This window comes from Podarcis filfolensis (genome assembly GCF_964270895.1).
Source record: "Podarcis filfolensis genome assembly, chromosome: 2".
NCBI lineage: Eukaryota > Metazoa > Chordata > Lepidosauria > Squamata > Lacertidae > Podarcis > Podarcis filfolensis.
The window spans coordinates 120,757,375-120,778,894 of NC_139605.1; the positions used below are offsets into that span (position 1 = coordinate 120,757,375).

Below are 21,520 nucleotides of genomic sequence, written 5' to 3' on the forward strand. Positions count from 1 at the left end.
CGCTCCCGTCTTCCTCCGCTGCGCGCTCAGGGCGCACGAGCTGCGCTTGGCGCACGGGGCTCCGGGTAAAACGCGGCCCGGGGCTCGGGAGCTGAGTCGAAGTCCCGGCGCGGAAGTAGGAGCGGCGCTGCAGGATCCCGTGGCGTGCTGTTTTAATACCGTGCCGTCCCTCTCTTCTCTCAAGGAGCGCTGGAAATCAAGCTGCCCTCCGTGGCGCCCCGGCTGAGCCACACAGCGGCCGCAAAGTGGGGCGTGTGGGTTTTTGTTCAGAGTAGAAACCTCGGGGTCGCGTATTTCCTCGTCTCCCAGCCCCGGCATTGTACCGAGAAAGGGGCACACTGTTCGAGTAGGACTAGTGGTGCAGCAATTAAAAAACTGCTAAGCAGGGTCCGGTATGGTTTCTAATTGGATAGGGGACCGTGTGTTGAGATCCCTGCATTGCAGGGGGTTGGACTAGATGACCCTCTGGATCCCTTCCAAGTATGCAAACTTTGATTCAATTACTGTTTCACACCCACACCCCTATTCTTCTCTGCGTCACACGCACACTCGGATAAGAAGTCAACAAAGTGTTGACAAAGTGTTGACTTCGTACAGAGTTGTGCAGACCATTACGAGACTGTGTGAGTGTAAGTTACACCTACCATCTATACTGTCAAGACACAGCAGGTCAAGGGATTGCCCATGAGAGACCAGAGAACCAAGTTTGTCCATATCACAATGCAAGAAGTGGCAGCAGCTTTGAAGGGAGGATTTAATACCTAAATCTTGGGATATTAAGTGTACTCGCTTGAAGTATGCAACTATGTGGTGGGGGGAGAGAATGTTGCCTCCATGCACAGACTGTCCGCTTACTTGAACACTGTTGCCAACATAAAGCTGAACTCACAGTTCATGTTAAGAAACATCGGAATTGCCTTGCTGGGTCAAAGCAAAGGTCCATCGGTTTCTGTGATACTCAGCTGCTTGGCCCCAGCATCAGCATTTGGAGGTGCCCTGCCTCTCAACGTGGCAAGCTCCATTTAGCTGTTGTGACTCATAACAGTTCATAGACCTGTCCACTATGATTAGTTACACTTTACAGCAAGCTTCCCTAGGTGTTTTGTCTACAGATCCCTTCATCCTGACCAATGGTTTGAGTTGTAATCAAAAAAATCCAGAAGGCACCAGATTGGGGAAGGTTGTGCTAAACCAGGGGTGGGGAAATTGTGACCCTTAGATGTTGTTGAACTCCAGCCAATGAGGCTAATGGTTGGGGTGATGTGAGCTGGAGTCCAAAAACCTGTGGAGGGCCACAGGTTCCCTGTCCCTGTAAACTAATGGTCCTTGCCACTCCTTGTGTCAGTGATCCTTGTGTGTGGTAGTGCTTATGACTATAAACATGGTATGATTAGGCTGGTACAGGTTGGTACACACATGACCCTGTTGGGTATTAAATATTAAAGTACTGAAGAGGAAATCTAAGTGTTACACATGCAGCTTATGAAAGACATAGCAGAACATTAGTCAGGGATTGAAAGGGCGCAGGAAGTGGACACTAGGGTTTGGGACACTTGCAGGGCACAAAATTTATGGGATAAGCAGGGAGTTGTATGAGAACAGCTGGCATAGTAAATGGAGAGAAACCTGCAGTTATGGTTCAGGGGGCCCAAGCTTGCAACATCTGAGTCATGTTTGGTGGTATAGCAGGAAATCACTTTAATGAGGCCCAATAAATCACCTATGTCCAGTCCCCATCCTGCCACAAACTCCCAGTGTGATCCTAATCAGAACAAGTCTCATGTTGGAGTTGAATCTACTTTGCATGAAGGACTCCCATGCAACTCCAACGTTCAAAAGGCTTATTTGAGTCAAATCTATGGGTGGTTCACTACAGCAGACACAGCTAGTCTGAGTGACCTGAGTGATCTGCCATAATGAAGTCACAAATTGGTGCATCTCATTTCAATGGACCTGCTCCCAATGGAATCCAAGCAGAACAATGGAGTTGGAAAAGGTGGGGGCAATTATTAGTAGACTATAGTAGATTAAAGGATGCTTTATGTTATTAAACCATTAGCCAGGGGAAAAACTAGGCTTTATTTCACCCAGGTCAAAGGCCCAGTTTGGCACACATACCTCCAGTATTTGTATCTGGATTTGAATTTGACTCTTTGGTTTAAATCTGTGTAGGTTTTAAAAGACACAGAGCAGGGGTTGTCAAATTATGTTCAGCAGAACACTGTTTGTGTAGCTTATGTGGAGTCGTCGGTGAGATCGGTAATGGAAGGTGAGGCTACTTCCAAGTCAGTTTTGCCTGCCCGTTTACCCACAACCACTCGTCCTCTGCAAAGTTGCATTGGGCATGTTTGACAGTGCACTCTTAGTTTGCATGGGCCTAGCTCACCAAGTCTGGCTAGCACATACTGCACACAGAGTATGCAGACTAGAGTGGCCCCAGAATCTTCAACAACATGCAGGAGTTTCAGGGAAGACAGAGAAGTGTTCCATGGCAGACAAGTAGATGAACAAAGGATTCATTGAAGACAGAGCATTTGACAACAGCAGTAACTGGTCATGAAAGCTCAGGAACTGCATTAAATACAACTGGGAGATCAACAATATCAACATTGCATGTCTACTGAAGGTGACCTTCAAAAGCAATTCTAACTCCTCTTATTTAAATGTTCAGTCCTCTTTAACAAATCCAAGTAGCACTCCCATTTTGGTGTTTTGCTTGAAAAATACATTCATTTTGATGAAACACTTATAAAAGATTTAGGACTGGCAGTATATTGTTTTAGCCAATTTTTAAGTAAAATAGTAAGCATGGATACTGAAAGCAATGGGACTTTATTGTATGACCTAAAATAGCAAGTCTGACAGCTACTTATGTTAAGTAGCCTTAACTGTCACACCAGGACCAATTATGGAGGAACTCTTTATCCTGAACCCATTTTGTGGGGTGGGGGGGAGAAGTGAGGCAGTTGCTAAACGTTCCTGTTTTATGTTTCTCTTTCCAGACCATCACCACCTCTGTAACCAGGGTGGGATACTCTTAATGTGGTGTGTGCATGCTCATAAGAAGTCTGACAATTTGTCATTTGAAATCTTAAACACATTACATGGAAGCAAATCAAACTGTTAGAACTGGGCTGCACTTGGCTACCTCCTCTCTTTACCTCTTATGAGATTCCTCCTCCTGGAGGCATGTTTAGAAATTTATTTTTCAGGAATACAACACTGCATTATTTAACTAGATTAATTTGTAAAAAAACCCACTTATGAACAATAAAAAGTTAGTCCACAGGCAAAAACGTTCTTTTTTCAGCCAAGCTTTGGGCTGTTTTAACAGGTCTATATCCTTTTAAATGTGTGTAGGGGTATTGGTTTGTTCTTATTATGCACTTTGTGGTTTTATTCCGTATTTTTATACCACGAACCGCCCTGAGATCTTTACATGTAATTTATTTTGGTTAATTCTTATTTTTAACAGAACTACAAGTACACGAGCGGAATTCAGCTCCTTAAAAGGTATTCCTCCTCCTTTCTCACACAGGAGGAAGATGCCCATTGAGATGGCCGCCTGCTGTGACCACCTTAAAAACAAAGAAATGTGGTTTCCCCCCATTCCAGAACCGTTGTTTTATTCACATGCACATATGCATTTATTACATAAAGCTGACGCGGTGAACGGACTTCTCTGATCGAGCAGCGAATTTTTTTGCTAAGCGCTTTGTCGTCGTTGCCGCTGTCCCTCGTTACTCGCTCCGCCCGGAAGGCCGCAGACGGGCCAGTGCGCGGCCCGCAGCCGCCGCTCCCGCTCCCTTCCCCGGGGAGGCCTGGCCCTTTAACGGCGCGGCGGGCGGGGCGTGACGTCACGAGGCTTTCCAGCGGCCCTCCCCTCCCCCCGCCCGGCCTCCTCGACGCAGCTGGGCCTAGGCCCTTCCGAGGGCGCTGTGGCAGTTCGCGGGTGGCCGGGCGGGGCGAGGGAACCAGGCGCGCCCGGTGCGAGAGGAGCCCGGAGAGGCCCAAGGTCGCGGCTCGGCCTCGGCCGCCGCCGGTTACCAGGACGTTGCATCACCCTCCCCGCATGACTCACCTCCTTCAGACTCGTGACCCTGACGGGAGGGAGGGGGCGGGGAGGAGTCACTTCCGGGGGCGACGCGGCAGTCTCCACCCGCCCTTCGGGAGGCGGGGCGCGGCGGAAGGGCGGCGGCGGTTGGGCGGGCGCGCTCCGCTCGAGGCGGGGCCGGGCGCCGCCGATTGGCCGCGGGTGGCGCAAGGGTTGCGTCATGCGGGGGCGGTGGGCGGGGCCGCGCTGGAAGGACCAGCCTGAGCCCAGGACGCGCTTGGCAGTTGGAAGCCGGCAGCCGCGCAGCGAGGAAGAGAATGAGCCGCGAGGGGAGGATGAGCCGAAGCCAGCAGCTGGGGGACCGGATCGCGGGAGAGAAGGGGCCGCGGAGGAAGGTGCGAGGGGCGCCTGGGTCCTCGGGGGGGGGGGATCTTCAGCGCCGCTCACTGAAGGAACTTGGTTACCTTCTTTCTCCCTGCTTCGCAAGGAAAAATATGCCTGGTTTTTTGAGGAGGGGGTCTCCGCGTTGCTAACGCGCTCCTAAAACTCAGAAGTGAAAGGGGGGAACTAGCCCAGACTTCATTCAGAGTTTGCGCCCCCCGTCAGCGTGGCTCCCACTGTCCCCTGAACACGCAGGCAGGAGGCACTCTGCTCTGAACTGGGTGCCCCTAAAAGCGACTCGACCATGAAGCCCTTGCTTTCTCCCCAACCCCGCTCTCCACACAAAGAGAGCAAAAAGCTCCATGGACGGGCCTGCTTACTTCAACGGCGAGAATGAAAAAATAAAGATGTAAGAGGCTTTATTCGTAGTTCTTAGGGGTGCTGATGTGTAAAGAAGGGTGCCTTCATTAAAAAACCCACTAAGCAGAAATCCGAATACAACTGAGGGAATTGCAAGTTTAGCAATGAATTCAGGGAAAGTGGGCACAGCTTTTTTATTTTAAAAATTGTGCTGGGAGCCCCGTTTTTTCATTGCCTTTTGCTGGCATTGATATATTTCAGTGTTACTGTATCTGCTGAGCTAACGGAAGGGAGATAGCTGCTGTACTGGGTGGTGGACAAACCCCCTAAATTTTCCTAGTTTGCTTCACTTTCAACATGGAGAGGGAAACACTTATTGGTCCTGTTTTGTGTACTAAAATAGCTTGGAATTATGGGCTCTCTGCCCGCTCTTGAGGCTACATCCTTTCAGACAGCTGTACGTACTGTTGGTTTCTGCCAAGAGATGTTGGAGCGCAGCCTTTTTCACTGTGAGCAGTTCTGTGGGTTTAGAAAACAAAATCTGCCTTCTGTGAGAATTTAGGGGTGCCTCAGAGGAGAGGGAAGCAGGATGCCCCAGTTCTCATTTATGCAAGCAGTAGCCCCTGTAAAAGACTGCAAAGCTGCCTGCTGGGGCACGCGGATGACTTGAAATGCCTGTTCGCATGGCTCCTTGGGGATCCTTTTCTCCCCCAACAGGCTGCATAACAGTTCCTCGATCCCCAACTCTTCTGGTTTGTTGCATCACTCAGGGCTGATGAAAACCTGTGGTGCATCCCTGGTGCATGCTGCATTCCTGTGGGGTTCATGCCACTGTTGCTGCCTTGCTCTTCAACTCAGGGCAGTGCAGGGTGTCCTTTGATCTGACTAGTGGACCCTTGCAGAAGAAACAGGGGGTAAAGTCTCTGTACACAGAGAGATAAGTGGCCTTCTGACAATTTTCTTAAAACAGTATTTCAGGCAGCTTAATTTCAGGACCTTTGCATTTTGTCAAAAGGTAGTCTCTATACAAATCATAGGTTTAAAAAAATTGCGAGGCCATATCCTGGATCGTCCAAGGTCTTGAGCAGTGCCATACAGTTGGACCTGTGTCAAAACCTCTGCTCATCTCTTAAGTTCATTTGGTGACCTTTGGCCAGTCACTATCTCAGCCTCACCTATTGTGCAAAGAAAGCTCAATGGAAATAATTGTATGCTGTGCCAGGTTTTTGGAAGGGTGGGATACTAGCATAATACATTTCTCTCAGTTCTCCCAGCTGCACAATGGATGCATAGGGAGTGATAAATCTAAAAGCCTCAATTTTGTGTGTTGAAAAGGGCCTGAGCATAGAACGTCACAGTATCAGCTGCAGCCAATAACACAACCATTACAAGGGGAAAGTCATGGGTTATCTGCATTTGACAGTCTCTAATTCTGCCAGGTTCTGTTATTTCAGAGCACCGAGACTTCAGAGACCCTTAGGTACACTACTTTTTTGAAAGCAATCAATGCAGTGCATCACTTCTTGAATTTATTTTGCCTCTGGGGTTGGAAGAAGGAAGGAGATAGTTTCCAAGCATGTGAGAGCAATGGGCACTCCCTTCCAAAACTAGAAGCAAAGCACAGTACAGTATCTTAAGAACTGATGGAAACAATCGGAAAGAGGGCTGTGCCACAGTGCCATTCCACCTTGCTGCATAGCTTAAAGTGATAGGTGTTGCCTGGGTATATTTCTCTCTGCTACCTCTGCAGTGGAAATGGAACAAGATCAGATCATTATGCGGTGACATCAGTAGTCAAAATATAAGTCTCTCCTCTTTTTCCCACAGCTTCGAATGAAAAATCGCATCCTAATACACCATCACACTTGAAAACTGGTAAGAATAATTTATTCTGATTTCTGCAATGAATCAGAAAAGGCACTTAGACTTCATAGAGTGAGGTGTACGGCACTCAGGCAGTCCGTGTGTTTAGACAACGCATGTTGGACTTTGGATGAAGGGGCTGCTGTCCTGTTTTGCTTGGATGTAAGGACTGTTGAACTCAAGTAGGGCTGAACCTCCGGAGTTAACATTCATTGCGTTTGTGTCACAGCCTGTCAGTTTCTATGACAGACACAGTATCTGACTGCAGCTGCATTGATGCAAACAGGTACTGCTTAGCCAAGCAGAGAAATGCAGTGGGATGTAATGGGCATTGGGAGAATGGGGTGCATGGAACTAACAATGCAAGTAATTAACTTGTTCCTATTTAACCATTGCAGGAACATTCAGAGTTGGCTGGCCTTTGTTCATGTGAATGCAGCTCTGGCCATCCCAGGTCTACCATAAGTGAAACCATAAAATCCTAGTTTAAGATTTAGGGGGGAACCAGAGCAATGTTTTTTGTTTTGTTTTGAGAGGGGGGTGGCTGAAGGAGAGGAAGTTCTGTGAGCAGGAGTCCGCTCCCATGATTTTGGATACAACCCTATATTTGCAGGGTGCGTTCTCCCTTGATGGAACTCAAGGTTGCATTTAGCTGTGTCCTGGGAATTATTCTATCTGTGCATTAATTAGGTTCCACCTTGCTTAGTTTCAGTTGCTGTACTTCAGGCCATAGCCCTGGAACCTGTGTCTGGACTGCATCTTAATATAGACAGTATTCCTTACAATGTCTTGTGAGGTATTACTTTAAAACAAGGCTTTACCTCCACTGGGACAAATCTGTAAAATAGAACCCTAATCAGCGTTATCTCGTGATTCTATGATTATATCTCAGAGCAAGGGATAAACCATTTCTGTTTTCTGCTGTGTCTCCTGGAGAAAAGCAGCTGACACAAACATAAATAAGTAAATAAGCAACTGTGCATCATGCTTCTAGAAAAGAATTTGTATGACTTCCATTGCTCAGCAGGTTATCCATGCCTTGCCCTCTAGCAGGCAAGGGGCCCCCTCACCACCAGGTGATGATGGACTCTTTACCTGCCATCAGCCCCAGCCAGCATGGCCAATAGTAAGGTATGATGGGAGTTGTAGTTCAGCAGCAACTGAAGAGCCACGTGCCCCCTTGCCTTCCTCTAGACTAGTCTGTGTTATAATCACCAAGTCAGAGAGTAATGCAACTGAAGAATGGTGCTTCTACTCAAGGCATGTTCCAGCCTGCCCCAAGGCCACAAGGAAAGGAAATGCTTAACATCTGAGGCTGCAGGAATGCTTGGCTTGGCACTCACAGACTGTCTTGTGACAGTGACTCAGCTCTTATTTCCAGCATGAGAGATTTCCAGTGTGAAAGGTACTGAGATGTTAACATCTGCGCTGGTCTCCCTGGGCAGGATACCTTATGCCCCTAGGAAAGGTCATGAATATGAGATGTGCACACTGTAGCCAGCCATGCAGAGAAACACCAGTTTCCTAAAGTAGTTTTAAAAAATTCCTTTGAATCAGGAAAGTAACTTAATAAACCCTGTAAGGCACATGTGGCAGTGGAAGTCTTCAGGGACACACCAAGGATGGTGCACTTGTACAGTGTGATATTTGCTCAGAAGTAAGTCCCACTGTTGAGTGAGTCTTCCTCTTAAGTACATATAGCAGAAAAGGGGAACCTGTGGCTGTTCGGATGTTATTGGGCTCCTATCAACCACAGCTAGCATAGTGATGTTCAACGACAATGGGAGCTGCATATGGAGGACTACAGGTTCCCCACCATAGGAGGGTAGTCACCTCATAATTGTAGGCTACAAGCTTCATTGGCTTCATGTGCATATCAAGACTGTTGGTTGGCATCTGTCTGTTTTGAGAGACAATGGAGTATTACTGAGCCAATAGCAACATTTATTGAATTGGAATGGGTCAGTAAGTTGTGTTTTAAGATTGCTGAGCTTCCAGTGTCACTCCTGAGCCCATCTATATTTTTGGAAAGTGGTTTTTATGGTTATGATGCATTTAAACACCACCTGAGATATCATCACCAAATTTCTGCATGGTGGTTCCAGAGATAAAGGAGTAAGGTATTCTATGTTTGAATACATTTGGACACCATTTGGAATCAAAATGAGACTGAACCTTTCAAAACTGCACTATTTTTTTGGTTTCTTAGAATTCCCAATCAACACTCAATATGAAATAGCTTCCAAACAGCTAATAGCAACATCATTTCTAAATTGGTGACACCTTTTGTGCTCTTTCAGCTCTATTACTAAAAGGTCTGAACCAAAAGTAGCCATCCTGTAGTAATGGTCCATCACAGCACTCTTGGTGGCCTGTAATCCTTTAATTGTGCTGTGCTTGCATAAGATTTTTTTCTAAGAGCTCTCCCAGTGAGGTTAGGCCACAGAATGGTGCCAAGCCATCCTCCTTGTCAATGCAGAATAGGAGGCTGTCTTTCCGGTAGAATGAGGCACACCTCTTGCTTCCTGTTCCCATGTGAAAGCTAGTGCTGTTTGAATGGCAGAAAGTGGATGGGGGAGATGCTCTACCCAGTCATTTCTATAGCATAGCCCCTTTTTAATCTGGCATTCATTGTCAAGGAGCAGGGAGACCCTGGCTCAAATCCCCATTCAGCCATGAAGCTTACTTGGGCCAGTCACTCTCAGCCTGACTTAATTCACAGGGATTAAAGGTATCCCTGGATAAAATGGGAGGCAGGGGGAGAACCTCAAGGGAGGTCAAGGGGGCTTACAAGGAATGATGGGATAAAAAAGCAATGACAAACCGATTTTCAGGGCTCTTTTCGTTTTTGGGTAACAAATGGATAGGGGTCTCCTTGTAATGAAATCCAGGGCTCCTTGTGTTTTCCTATTGACCTAGAACAACTCAGTGGGGTCTGGGGGCTCTGCACACCCATCCATCCTCCCTGTGCACTTTTGAATTTGTATTGCTAGCCCAGGTCTCTTGACACACTTTCTTTCAGACAGTGCTGGCTGAACCATGATGGCAGAATCACTGCCCTTCTCTGTGAGCACCCCAGTGCCCCCGTGGGAGCTGGAGGCCTGGTATGAGGACTTGCAGGAGGTGCTCTCCTTGGATGTAACCAGCAGGACAGACCCCCCAGTAGGGGGACAGGAGCAGGTGAGAAAACGGAGGAAAGCAACTTTCCTAGCATCTTGTATGTCTCTTGTGTACAGCATCCCAGAGGTGGCTAGATTTCCCCCTTACAGGGTTTTCTAATTCTTCTTCCATTGGCTCTGCATCACACTTTGCTTCACTTGTCCTCCCAAACCATTTTTTAAAAACCCATGAAAAAAATTAGTGTGGTACCTTTAAATTTGGGGAACCTGGCAAGCATCTGTTTTACCACTTATGCTATGCAGAAATTTGATAATCTTAACATGCTATATAGTTTTCACTATAGCCTATTCATAATGATGGTAGAGAAACATTGGAGCAAATCCTGTCATGCAGAAGAGGTAGATATTTCAGGAATTGATGGGGTGGGGGTGTCCAATACCAACTACTCCACATGACACAGATGGGCTGTCAAGCCTTATCTTTTATGCTGTGTCATTCACCTTTCACGTGCCCATTAGTGGGGTGGTTGTTTTTTTTTTGGGGGGGTGCCTATAGGCTGGCTTCCCTAGATAATACATACCTCTTTCTGTGCTCTTAGGTGTGCACTGTAGTTTCTATTATAGCTTAGAAACTGCTTTCTGTAGACAAAAGTAAAGCAAATAAACGTGCATATTTGGTTACATGAATACCTAATCCCATTTGTATCTCTCATGCTTTCTTCCAAGGAGCTCAGGGGACTTTCCCCACTTTTTAATCATAACAACCTTGTGAGGCAGCAACAAGTCCAAGGCTGCCCCAGTGAAGATGGATCAGGAACCCTGGTCTTTGTAGGCTAGGGGTCACACTGGCTTTAGGAGGTGAAGGCAAATAGCAGCTCTCACCATCTTTCCATTTTCCTACAGAAGGAGTTTGATGGTGTTGACAGTACTGCTCTGCTGTGGAACCTGGATGCTTCCAATCCCTTGGAGCCCAGTGGAAGTGAAGCAGTTGGAAACTGTGAGCTGGACCCTGATCTCACAGCTCAACTCCTGGAACTGCTAGCTGAGGAGCCTGCGGGACCTGCCGAGTCAGACTCCAGCCACAGTTCCCCAGTGCAGACTGGGACAGATGATGATGAGGGGGTGTCTACTAGCCGGAAGAGGAAGCATGGTGGACAGCCCCACGGAGGCAAGAGGCAGCGGGGCAGAGAGCGGGAGCAGGAGAATGAGCGCAGAGTGGCCGAGCTGTTGGCCCACAATGAGCACCTCCAGAAAGAAATAGAGCGCTTGACTGCAGAGGTGGAAGCAACAAGAGCAGCGCTTATCCAGCGTATGGTGAGCCTAAAGACTTAAATGGATCTGGAGAACTTCCTTCCTGTACTGATGACTCACTTGCCATGGACCAAACAGAGCAATACTTCACTGCTCCCAGCTTTAGCATCTATGACTTTAAACAACGTGCTAAAAAAGAAAGTGTCAAGCACTTTCCTATACAACAGAGTAAACATTACCATCGCCTGGTAGGCTGGGGCTGTTCCATAGACTAACTCTGCAACATTACCTTATGGGGGACTCAGATTGCTTATTTCTACTCTGGTTTAGTGAGCCAGCCTTGCTGAACTGAAATATAAAAGGTGATCATGCAAGTAGACTGTGCCAGGCTATATATTCCAGAGGAAAGCCATCTTGGATGAAACTGCCTCTGCCAACCAGGCTTGTTCTTAACATCACCACACCACTTCACTTGTGAAGAAAAATGTGCGAGAAAAAGCATGTATGTATGACTCCAATAACAGCTTTTGCATTTATAGGTACAGTATGTATTTAACCAATAAAATATTTATTTCTCACCATATAATCAAAACATTTCAAAGGATTCTGAATTTGTCATAAATGTGATTACAAAATAGGAAAAGGGGCTACAGCAAAATAATTTAATGTTGTGAAAAACTGAGAAACTCTCCCATTGCTGAAATACAGCGAGCCAAGTGTCTGGGCAAGAGATGCTGCCTGCCTGACAATTCACTTTCTCTTTTTTGCTTTTCCCTCAGCCAAGTTGAGCTGCTTCTGTAGTTCTGCTAATTTTGAGACTGCAGCATCAACCTGCTTCTTCTCAGCATTCTGAGCCTTCAGCTGCTGCACGTAGTTATCCTAGAGAGAGAAATGAGCGGTAAAATATTGCACACTTGCACAAACAGGAAGCAGGGTGAAGCCTGCAAGGCAAGAGTCCTGAAACACTGCAAGTTACAGTAGTTGGGACCTGCAGCCGACATGCTGCTCTGTTGAGTGAATTGTCCTGTCAGCCTTACTGCATCCCTCATCACAACGCAGGCTGCCTCCTTAACTTTTCTATAAAGGTGGCTTTTGCCTTGCTTCTATGCCATCTCTGCCCTCGTGATACAAGTACTCCTGTTTCCAGGCCTAGTGCAAGATGGTGTGTCTCCCCCCCCCCCAGTGTAATACTTAAGGAAAACACAAACCAAATTAAACAGCATTGCTTTGCAGAAAGTGATTTTCAGCTAGTGCTTGATGCTTATACTCGTCGTTTCTAAGTGGAACTTCACTCTTTCTGGAGGGAACCTCAAGGAAATGTGGCCCTCTAGGACTTTGTGACCCTTAGAGCTCTCTCCACCTGTCCCAAGCCACACCTTTCACTGCCTCTATTTTACAAGGCTATTAGGCTGTGAATAAAGCCTCAGTAAACACAGACAAAAGCTGTCAGCAAATCTTGCTCCGTTTTATCACTTTTCTGTGCCTAAGTGAACCATGTGTGTTTGCTGGTTGCCAGTGCTCTTCATTAATGCATGGGATAGGAAACTATTTTAAAAATAGTTCACAAGCCATTTTTTTAAATGTTTAAAATGCAGCGTTCCCCAACCTGGTTCACTCCAAATGTTTCGAACTATATCGCCCATCATCCTTGACCTTTTGGCTAGCCCAAGTAGGGCTCATGGGAACTAAAGGGCATCGGGGTAGGGGAGAAGCTGAGTTATTTTGCAAGGCTACAACTGCTTGGCCACAACTACTTCGCCATTAAAGAGATAATCATGTAGTTCTAGCTGTGCTGTTGGGCTGATTGGTTCATTAAAAACAAAAACTAAAAACAGTAGAGTGTGCAACCTTACCTGTTTGGCTACTTCTTCCTGCAGCTCCTTTGCTCCTACTGCCTGCTCACCTTTTACAACTTTTTGCTTGAAGGGGAGGGGGAAGAGAAATAAATCTAAATGAGTGGCAGTATAACAGGCTTCACCAGCTTAGCATCCAGGAGACAAGGATAAGCAGAACTGCTTTAGTATAGGCCTCAGATGAAGCTCAATTAGTGGCAGGCACAGGCAAAGAGTCACCAAAGCTTGAAAAAGTGAACTGCACTGTTCTTGCTTGGGGGGGGGGGGAGAGAAGACACACATGCAGGATACATGCATGTTCATTAAGCTACCACTGGTGATAAGCCCTCAATCTTCTCCCAGTGCCCCTTTACCCATTGTTCTAGGTAGCTGTTCCCATAAAAATAAGCAATGAACAGGCTTAGAGGCAGTAAATAGGAAATCATGTAATCCAACCCTGCCTGCTTTGATAAATGCCATGCATTTTGCCTCTCAAGCCAGATACAGATGGCTTAAACGCCTTGGTTAAGCAACAGAGGAAATTTACACTCTTGTCACACATGTGGATGGGTCAAATCTGAATCAGAAGTGATCGCTGAGTGGAACTCAAATGATGGAAAACAAAATGTCCCTTGTAATTTGACTGAACTTGTCCTTAAGGTGGGGAAAAGTGAAGGATGTACTGGAGAGCAAAGGTTATATATACAAAAGTTGGAAAACTGCCTTTCCCCAACTTGACACCCTCCAGTTGTTTCACACTACAACTCCCAGCAGCCCTGGTCAGCACGGCCAATGGCTAGTGCTGAGCTGTAGTCCAAAACATCTGGAGGGCACACAAGGGAAGGTGGTGGGGAACCTCAGGCCCTCTAGAATTCTCTGCCTCATGCAAATGTTATATCAATGGAGAGCCCTTCCTAAACCTCAAAGCCACTCCTGGTGAGCAGGAAGAACACATTTTACCTTCAAATTCAGAGGGAAGTCTTCAAACTGGAAAAAGCACAAAAGGATACGATACCACAGCCATGAAGAGCAGAGAGAGAGAAGCAATTAGGTGTCACAGCAGAGGATTTGCAAGTAGCCTAGAGCTCTATATACACACTAAAAATAAAAGCACCAAGGGGGAGGCAAGAGATGCTTGCCAGTGCTAGGGATGCAGAATCCAATTGCATCCAGCCAACAGACACATTTTGTGGATGCTGGGTAGATGACTTGCCTAGGAACTAAACCATAGGTGCAAAGCAAAATATTAAGGGAGAGAAGCAGAAAAGGGTGGAAAGCATTGGAACACTTTCCCCTGAGACAGTCACTTAGGCAGAACGAAACGGGAGATGTCAGAACGAGTCTCCCCAAGTCTTTACCTTCAGAGTGTGAAAGGGTAGAAAGAGGCAAAGAAAAATCCATTTCTTTGTAGAAGTTGCTGACTCATTCAGAAATATGACAGGCAGATTTCCTTGAGGTAAGACAACTCTGCTTTGCCCATGCATCCAACAAACCTAAATGATCCAATCCCACACCTCATGCAGGGCAGAATGACCTGCCTTTTGCAGAAGCTGACTGGAAAGAGGTGTGGTCAGAAGAAAGGTAAGGTCACCCTTACCTTTCCCGCCCCGACCTGGCCACAGTGATCCATGCGACGGTCACCTCCAGGCTTGACTACTGTAATTCGCTCTACGCAGGGCTGCCCTTGAAGCTGTCCCAGAAACTCCAGAGGGTGCAGAATGCTGCAGCGAGGCTCCTCACGGGGTCTCTGCCATGGGAGCAGATTCACCCAGTGCTTTTCAAGTTGCACTGGCTCCCGGTGGAGTACAGGGTCAGATTTAAGGTGCTGCTTTTGACCTTTAAAGCCCTTCACGGACTAGAACCCTCGTACCTACGGGACCGCCTCTCCCAATATGCCCCACGGAGAGCCTCAAGGTCCATAAATAGCAACACCCTAGTGGTCCCGGGCCCTAAGGAGGTTAGATTGGCCTCAACCAGAGCCAGGGCCTTTTCAACTCTGGCTCCGGCCTGGTGGAACGCTCTGCCTCATGAGACCAGGGCCCTGCAGGATCTGATTTCTTTCCGCAGGGCCTGTAAGACAGAGTTGTTCCGCCTGGCCTTTGGCTTGGAGCCAATTTGATTCCCTCCCTCTCTTTCTTTTTTCTTTTCCTTCTCCTCCTGCGATGAGGCATTTTAATGAGGCATTTTAATATTTTAATGTTTCAATATTTTAATGTTGTATTTTAATTTTGTTTTAAGTTGTAATCATTCAACTTGTTTTTATTATTGCTTGTTAGCCGCCCTGAGCCCAGCCTTGGCTGGGGAGGGCAGGGTATAAATAATAATAATAATAATTATTATTATTATTAAGAAGCAAGTCAGGCAGAGATGCTGGGGGCAACCTCCTCTGTAGAGGAGTACTTTGGGCTCCCAGGAGCCTTTTCAGCAAATTCATTCATTTCCTGAGGTACACAAGCCGTTTTGTCATTCTGCCGCTCTGATACACAGTTTGGGAATTACTGTGTTGAGAGAGTGCAATTGTGAAATGTTTGGAACAGAGGGGGGCAGAAGTGTTTTTCTTGCCCCCAGCAGGTAAGTAATGGCAGCTTACTGGGAGGAGTGAGGTGGCAGAGAGGTTGACATGGTGCAACTGCATTAGCTGAGCTAATCTGGTACTCCTGCCAGTGTGTTTGCATCATGCCACCCTCCCTGCCTCCCAGTAAGCAGCAATGACTCGCCTGCCAGGTCAGGTAAGCACCTCCCCCCACATCTGCTACTGGGTACAGGATACATTAAAAAAGGGTAAAGGGACCCCTGACCATTAGGTCCAGTCGCGGACAACTCTGCGGTTGTGGCACTCATCTTGCTTTATTGGCCAAGGGAGCCAGTGTACAGCTTCCGGGTCATGTGGTGAACCGGAGCAGCGAACGGAAACGCCGTTAACCTTCCTGCTGGAGTGGTACCTGTTTATCTACTTGCACTTTGGCGTGCTTTTAAACTGCTAGGTTGGCAGGAGCTGGGACCGAGCAACGGGAGCTCAACCCGTCACGGGGATTCGAACCGCCAACCTTCTGATCGGCAAGCCCTAGGCTCTGCGGTTTAACCAACAGTGCCACCCGCTGTGGCAGTTTTACTAACTTGTAAAATGGATGTGCTTCTTCAGTAGCTTTCCAGTTAATCCTCTGGCCATTCTGCTACTCTCAGAGGCCCAGCAAGGTATGGGGGTATCACGAGAGGGCCTTTTTCGTGTTGGCTCCAAGAATATGGAACTCTCCACAGATGTGCATCTGGTACAACTTCTGACAGCATCTGCCAGCTGCTTTGAAAACAGTTCATCATCATGAATCAGGTAGACGGAACTGGAGTGTTTACAAGCTCAGGGAAGATGTTTGTGCTGTGGCAACATTGTGAGGAATGCAGTCAAGCTCACCTAGCAGTTCTTGAGCAATGCATGTTGAAGTGCCCTCTTCTTAATCAGTTCCTTCCCCCCCACTCAAGCCTGAAAGCAGAGGGTCTCCACAGTCCCATTCTGTTTTCTCTGAGCTCCTATAACTCCCCCTTTGTATTTTAACTAAACACTTACTCTGCCCACTCATGGCATGAGGTTCTCCCAGAGGAGCTCTACATCCATTGGCTCAGCTGCTTTTCCTTACCTGGCCACCACCAAAGCGCTTCCGCAGGTTTTCAATTTGTTCTGTCTCCAGCTTCTGGAATAGAGGTGTCACCTGGTGGGAAATTAAGGAGACAGGTGGGTCCACAGAATCCTTTGTGAACTTGTCCCATGCACATGTTATGTGTATTCTATATGATTACTTTGAGAGTACTGGGCATCCCAAGAAACGCGTCTAAGCATCTAGTCCCTATGTTTGCAGAGAAAATTTTGTAGCTATGTAAGTAGTAACGGTTAGAAGTAAGTAGGAGGATGACAAAGCAGAACTTCAGTTTCGTTTCTTTGTTGCCAATTATTTTTATTGATTTTTCAATTTTAACCCCATTACATAAATTAATGCCAAATTAATGCAATTTCGTTAAGAGGTTTCCCATGTGCTGGTCCTGATGGTTCTTATTCATTTCTATTACAATCCATTTTACAAAATTATCACATAGTCAACAGCTGCACTCTTAATGATTTCTATTTGTGTTATATTATGTAACTTTCAAAAAACTTCAAGTGAGGAACAATAACTTTTTCCTTTCCTCTTTTAATTTTTATTGATATATTTTCCTTTTTTCTATTTATACATCATACACTTTCCATCATACAAAATTTCTTTACAGACGTCCCAACCCAAAGCTCCTTGGCATTCTAGATGTACCTTACTTTCCTGATATCTGTTAATTTTCCAGCCCTATTTTTCTCCTTTCAATTCCTTTGTTGCTGTTAACTGTTGCTCAAGAAATTACCCCACTTGTAGGTTAGTTTTACTATCATCTCTTTATAAATATGCAGGAATCTCAGCTAAAGTGGTATTTGGCTTGGAGCCAATTTGATTCCCTCCCTCTCTTTCTTTTTTCTTTTCCTTCTCCTCCTGCGATGAGGCTACATTTTAATATTTTAATGTTTCAATATTTTAATGTTGTATTTTAATTTTGTTTTTAAGTTGTAATCATTTAACTTGTTTTTATTATTGCTTGTAAGCCGCTCTGAGCCCGGCCTTGGCTGGGGAGGGCGGGGTATAAATAAAAATTATTATTATTATTATTATTATTATTATTATTATTAAAGCAGCCATGACAGATGGCCACCCAACCTCTGCTTAAAACTCTCCGAGGAAGGAGAATCTACAACCTCCCAAGGGAGAGGTAACATACAGCAGGGCAACAGGTTAACATGAGGAGTCTGGCTGCTGCATTCTGCACCAGCTACAGCTTCTGGACCAGATACCAGGACGGCCCCACACAAAGCCCATTACAGGAGTGGTATTCCTTTTAGCTCCCACCTCAGTGATCTTTCTCCCAAACACACTAGTTATTTAAGTGCTGCGATTATATCTTATTTTTAATGGAGGAGCATTCTGTTATACAAGCCTGAAGGGGTCCAGCCAAGAAACAGGTTTACCATCCTATCTGCCATTGGAGATAGCTGGCCCTCGGTCATAGCTTAGAAAAGACATTAGCCACAGTTCTGGCACTAGCTATATAGCCTCCTCTCCCCGGCACTTACCGTGCCAATCTGATGCCCAGCAGGCAAGGTGCAGACAAAGTCGTTGGTCACCACGTTGTAGTCAGCGGGAATGCACAGCTGTTCTTGGATTGCAGCACTCACACTGGGCATGTAGGGTTGCAGGATAACAGATAGCAAGGATGCAATGTTGACGGCTACCCCTATCACTGTGCTTGCTTGCTTCCTAGGAAGATGAAATGATGCTTGTTAATTTTCCTAGGAAGCTGAAATGATGCTTCCTCCCTGTGGGAGGAAGGAGAGAAGCCAAGAAGAGGAGATGGCAGTCTATATACCAGAGCTAAAACATGCCTCCCAAAATAAAGCACTGGTAGCCAGCTCAGAGCAAAGGGGGAGACATTATTCTGCTGAGTTGGCTGGTCTGACTAGAGGGCACCATCAGAAAAAAGCCTTTTCCTCGAAGCAGAGACTCACTTGTCAGCCTCGCTGCCCTTGATCCGTTTCCAGGGTTCATTGACCTGGAGATACTGGTTGCCAAGGCGAGCAATGTTTAGGATACTGCGCAGGGCATCACGGATCCTGCAGGAGAAAAACAGGAAATTTGTAAGAGGAGCCAAACCAGGGAAGAAGAAAATGTAGCAGTCTCCTCTTCGCCCTAGCTGCTAGAAGGGATCAGGGCTCATAAATAACCACTTGCCTTATACCTGGGGCAACTTAACTTAACAACAACCTCCAGGCAACCATGCAATTTTTTTTTGATTTTTTTTTTTTTTTGTAAATCAGCTGTTGCCCCCCCCCCCTTTTTCAAACCCTCAGACTACCACAAAATACTAACACAGATCCATGCGGACAAGCAGACTAGTAAAACACCTTGGAGGTTATCAAATTTTGTCAAGTTATTTGCAAGGGTGACAGAGCCTGCTTTTTCATTGCTTTATCTCTACTTTAATCTTAACATGTCAGTTTTGCCTCTCAAAAAGGCACAGGATAAAAAGCACACACAGATACATAACCAGAAATAAGCGTCTAACACAATGTGAGTAGAACTCTGGAAGTGAAGATTTCTTCCACATGCATTTACTTGCAGTTAATGAAAGGATGCTCATGAGAGAGACAGATATAGATATAACTAATTCACATGTTCAGAGCCAATCTGGAGATGATCTCCTTAGCCAACGTTCTGCTGCCTGTGACTGGGAAGAGCCCTTCTCAGGACTTTTCTAAACAAGGGATGGAACCAGGCCCTCAGGCTAATGGCACATGCCAGGTCCTAAGGACGTACTTGACCTTCTCCAACAACTGGTTGTATTGGCGCAGCTCCAGAGTGATGTGAACCAACAGACATTTGTCATCCTGACTCAGCTCCATGGTGGGGACGTGTCCCCCAAAGAATTTGCACACAAAGGACCCGGCTCTGAGAGAGAGAGACACAGGAGAGAGGGATGAGGGACAAATTTTATTGTAAGCCATTAAATCCTAAAGTTCTGGCATAATCATTTTATTTTACAGAAAACCAGACTAATTGTAATGATTTGATGGTTGTATTGCTTTTTGATTGCTGTGAAGCTAATGATTTGCATGCAATAAATGTATGGCTAATGAACAGACAGATCACTTAATATTTCTAACTGGATACAACAAAAATAGAAGGAGTTTGCAGGCTATGTACAAAGCAGTATCTCCCAACCAGGGGTGGGAACAGATCTGTATCCATTACATCCACTGAACAAACCATGTGTTGGGTAAATTACCTGCTTTCCTTTTCTTTATATGAACTATCTGACATACATTTGTAATCCTGTTCCTCTCAACCACCACCACCAGGCTGCCATGTTCTAGTTTCACTGTGGATTTGAATGACTCTTTCCCTCCTCACCCCATTACCTGTTGATGAAGTTGCCAAGGGTGTTGAGAAGCTCTGAATTGTTTTTAAGCATGAGATCATTCCAAGAGAAGGCACTATCCTGGCTCTCAGGCCGCAAGTAGAGCAAGTAGAAGCGCCAGATGTCTGCAGGGATGCCCGTGTCTTTGGCCATATCTCCAAAGACCCCCACACCACGACTCTTGGAGAATTTGCCATCCTCGTAGTTCAAGTACTCTGCAGAAAGGAAGATTAAGTGATGGCTTTAAAAGAGGTTTCGACTAATTCACAGAGGATAAGGTTCTCAATGACTACTAGCCAAGGTGTCTATGCTCTCCTTCCAGTGTGGACGCAGTTGGTTGGCATCATCATCTGTCTGTCTTAAGCGACAATGGAGTGTGCCTCCAGGGGCAAAGTCAAACGGCTGTGGTAGCAGAACCCAAGTGACCTCCCTGGAGCACAAGCCTGGGCAGTGTTTATGGAGGTCCTGGGTTGCTCAGACAACAAAACCCCACTCTCAGCCTCACTAACGTAGTCCAAAGGAAAGCAGAGCAATACATTTGGCACCAGCTTGGCTGCAGGAGCTGCTGGAAGGAGGCGTCCAAGGCACCACCCAACCATCTTAGGGCCTCCACTCCTCAGTCCTTTCTTCTCCCAAAGAGATCCCGCAAGTCTCCCAAAGAGACCTCCTTCTTTGGAGGTCTTTAAGCAGAGGCTTGACAACCGTATGTCAGGAGTGCTCTGATGGTGTTTCCTGCTTGGCAGGGGGTTGGACTCGATGGCCCTTGTGGTCTCTTCCAACTCTGATTCTATAAGTCAGCGGAGGTTTAGGATCAGAATTGTCCTTCTAGGTGGGCTACCTTCTCAAACTGAAGACCTCTATCTGTCCCTCACTTCCCTCTACAGCACATGCAGAAACTGCCTTCTTGACCACGGGACCCATCATTGGTCTTGTCAGCTCAATCTCTGTGTGCAGGGGAAGTCCCTACCTCACCTCTGAATATGCCTCTGAATATCAGGAAATGGGCGCAGCAATGTTGGACTCAGGGGTCCTACTTGCGGGCTTCCCATAGGGATCTGCTTTGCCACTGCCTTTGGCATCAACCAGCAGGGCTCATGTTCTTAGGGGGTTTTAAAGGTTTGCTCAAATCCCACTTCAATAGTTCCACTACAGCTTCCAGGTCACATAAGACGCAACCTTTTTTGTGGCATAGTCTAGCTTAAACCAGCAGCAGTCTGAGGGCTGGAAATGAACGAGTGGCAGGTGGGGCCAACTCTCACACACAGAGTACCTGTTGCAATAAGATGGTTGACGAGTGTGTATCTATCCCCAGTACCCAGCAACGAACAGGGAAACACAACACTATGGAAGGGGACGTTGTCCTTGGCCATGAAGTTATAAAGCTGAACCTGAGAAGAAACAAGGAGATGGACTGCATGGTTAAGTCACACAACCCCCTCACTCTTTGCTGCCCCAAATGGCTGACTAGTATAAAGGGCATTTGTTTGGAGGGGTGTTATAGAAGCACACATGCCCCTGAGGATGGGATAATCACATGGGTGTACAGGCGCCCTGGGTCCTACACATGCTCCCACCCCATCTCCAGTGCTTTGATACACTATCAGACAGAACATCTGCCTGGATTCTAGACTGAAGACACACACGAGAAAACTACTGTACATCCTTTACATAAAATG

At 46.5% G+C, this 21,520-nt stretch overlaps 2 protein-coding genes across 4 annotated transcripts in view; one reads left to right on the plus strand and one right to left on the minus strand.

Annotated features, from left to right (window-relative positions):
• The first annotated feature begins 4,293 nt into the window (after nt 1–4,293).
• DDIT3 (DNA damage inducible transcript 3) lies at nt 4,294–11,620 on the plus strand. Of its 2 annotated transcripts, XM_083599692.1 has the most exons (4): nt 4,294–4,449; nt 6,623–6,670; nt 7,853–9,838; nt 10,684–11,620. In XM_083599692.1, exons 3-4 carry the CDS (start codon nt 9,698–9,700, stop codon nt 11,107–11,109), a joined length of 567 nt encoding a protein of 188 aa, XP_083455818.1. In that variant the 5' UTR covers nt 4,294–4,449; nt 6,623–6,670; nt 7,853–9,697; the 3' UTR covers nt 11,110–11,620. The 2 variants fall into 2 exon arrangements, with proteins under 2 accessions (XP_083455818.1, XP_083455817.1); XM_083599691.1 differs by lacking the exons at nt 4,294–4,449; nt 6,623–6,670 and having other exon boundaries at nt 10,681–11,620.
• The window catches only part of MARS1 (methionyl-tRNA synthetase 1), a 28,611-nt gene continuing 18,666 nt past the window's right edge, over nt 11,576–21,520 (minus strand). Inside the window, exons 14-22 of one of the 2 annotated variants that reach the window (XM_083599621.1) lie at nt 21,115–21,232; nt 19,846–20,059; nt 19,244–19,375; nt 18,436–18,540; nt 18,004–18,187; nt 16,493–16,564; nt 13,821–13,847; nt 12,882–12,947; nt 11,576–11,907 (exon numbers count right to left, since the gene is read on the minus strand). In XM_083599621.1, the coding sequence (XP_083455747.1) occupies nt 11,779–11,907; nt 12,882–12,947; nt 13,821–13,847; nt 16,493–16,564; nt 18,004–18,187; nt 18,436–18,540; nt 19,244–19,375; nt 19,846–20,059; nt 21,115–21,232 (1,047 nt within the window). In that variant the 3' untranslated portion in view covers nt 11,576–11,778. The remainder of the gene's footprint in view (nt 11,908–12,881; nt 12,948–13,820; nt 13,848–16,492; nt 16,565–18,003; nt 18,188–18,435; nt 18,541–19,243; nt 19,376–19,845; nt 20,060–21,114; nt 21,233–21,520) is intronic. The other variant, XM_083599622.1, reaches the window with a different exon arrangement.

Coding starts and splice junctions, on each gene's coding strand:
- DDIT3 (XM_083599691.1), top strand. CDS start 9,698: ATGATGGCAGAATCACTGCCCTTCTCTGTGAGCACCCCAGTGCCCCCG. Junction 9,839..10,680: donor CAGTAGGGGGACAGGAGCAG/GTGAGAAAACGG, acceptor ATTTTCCTACAG/AAGGAGTTTGATGGTGTTGA.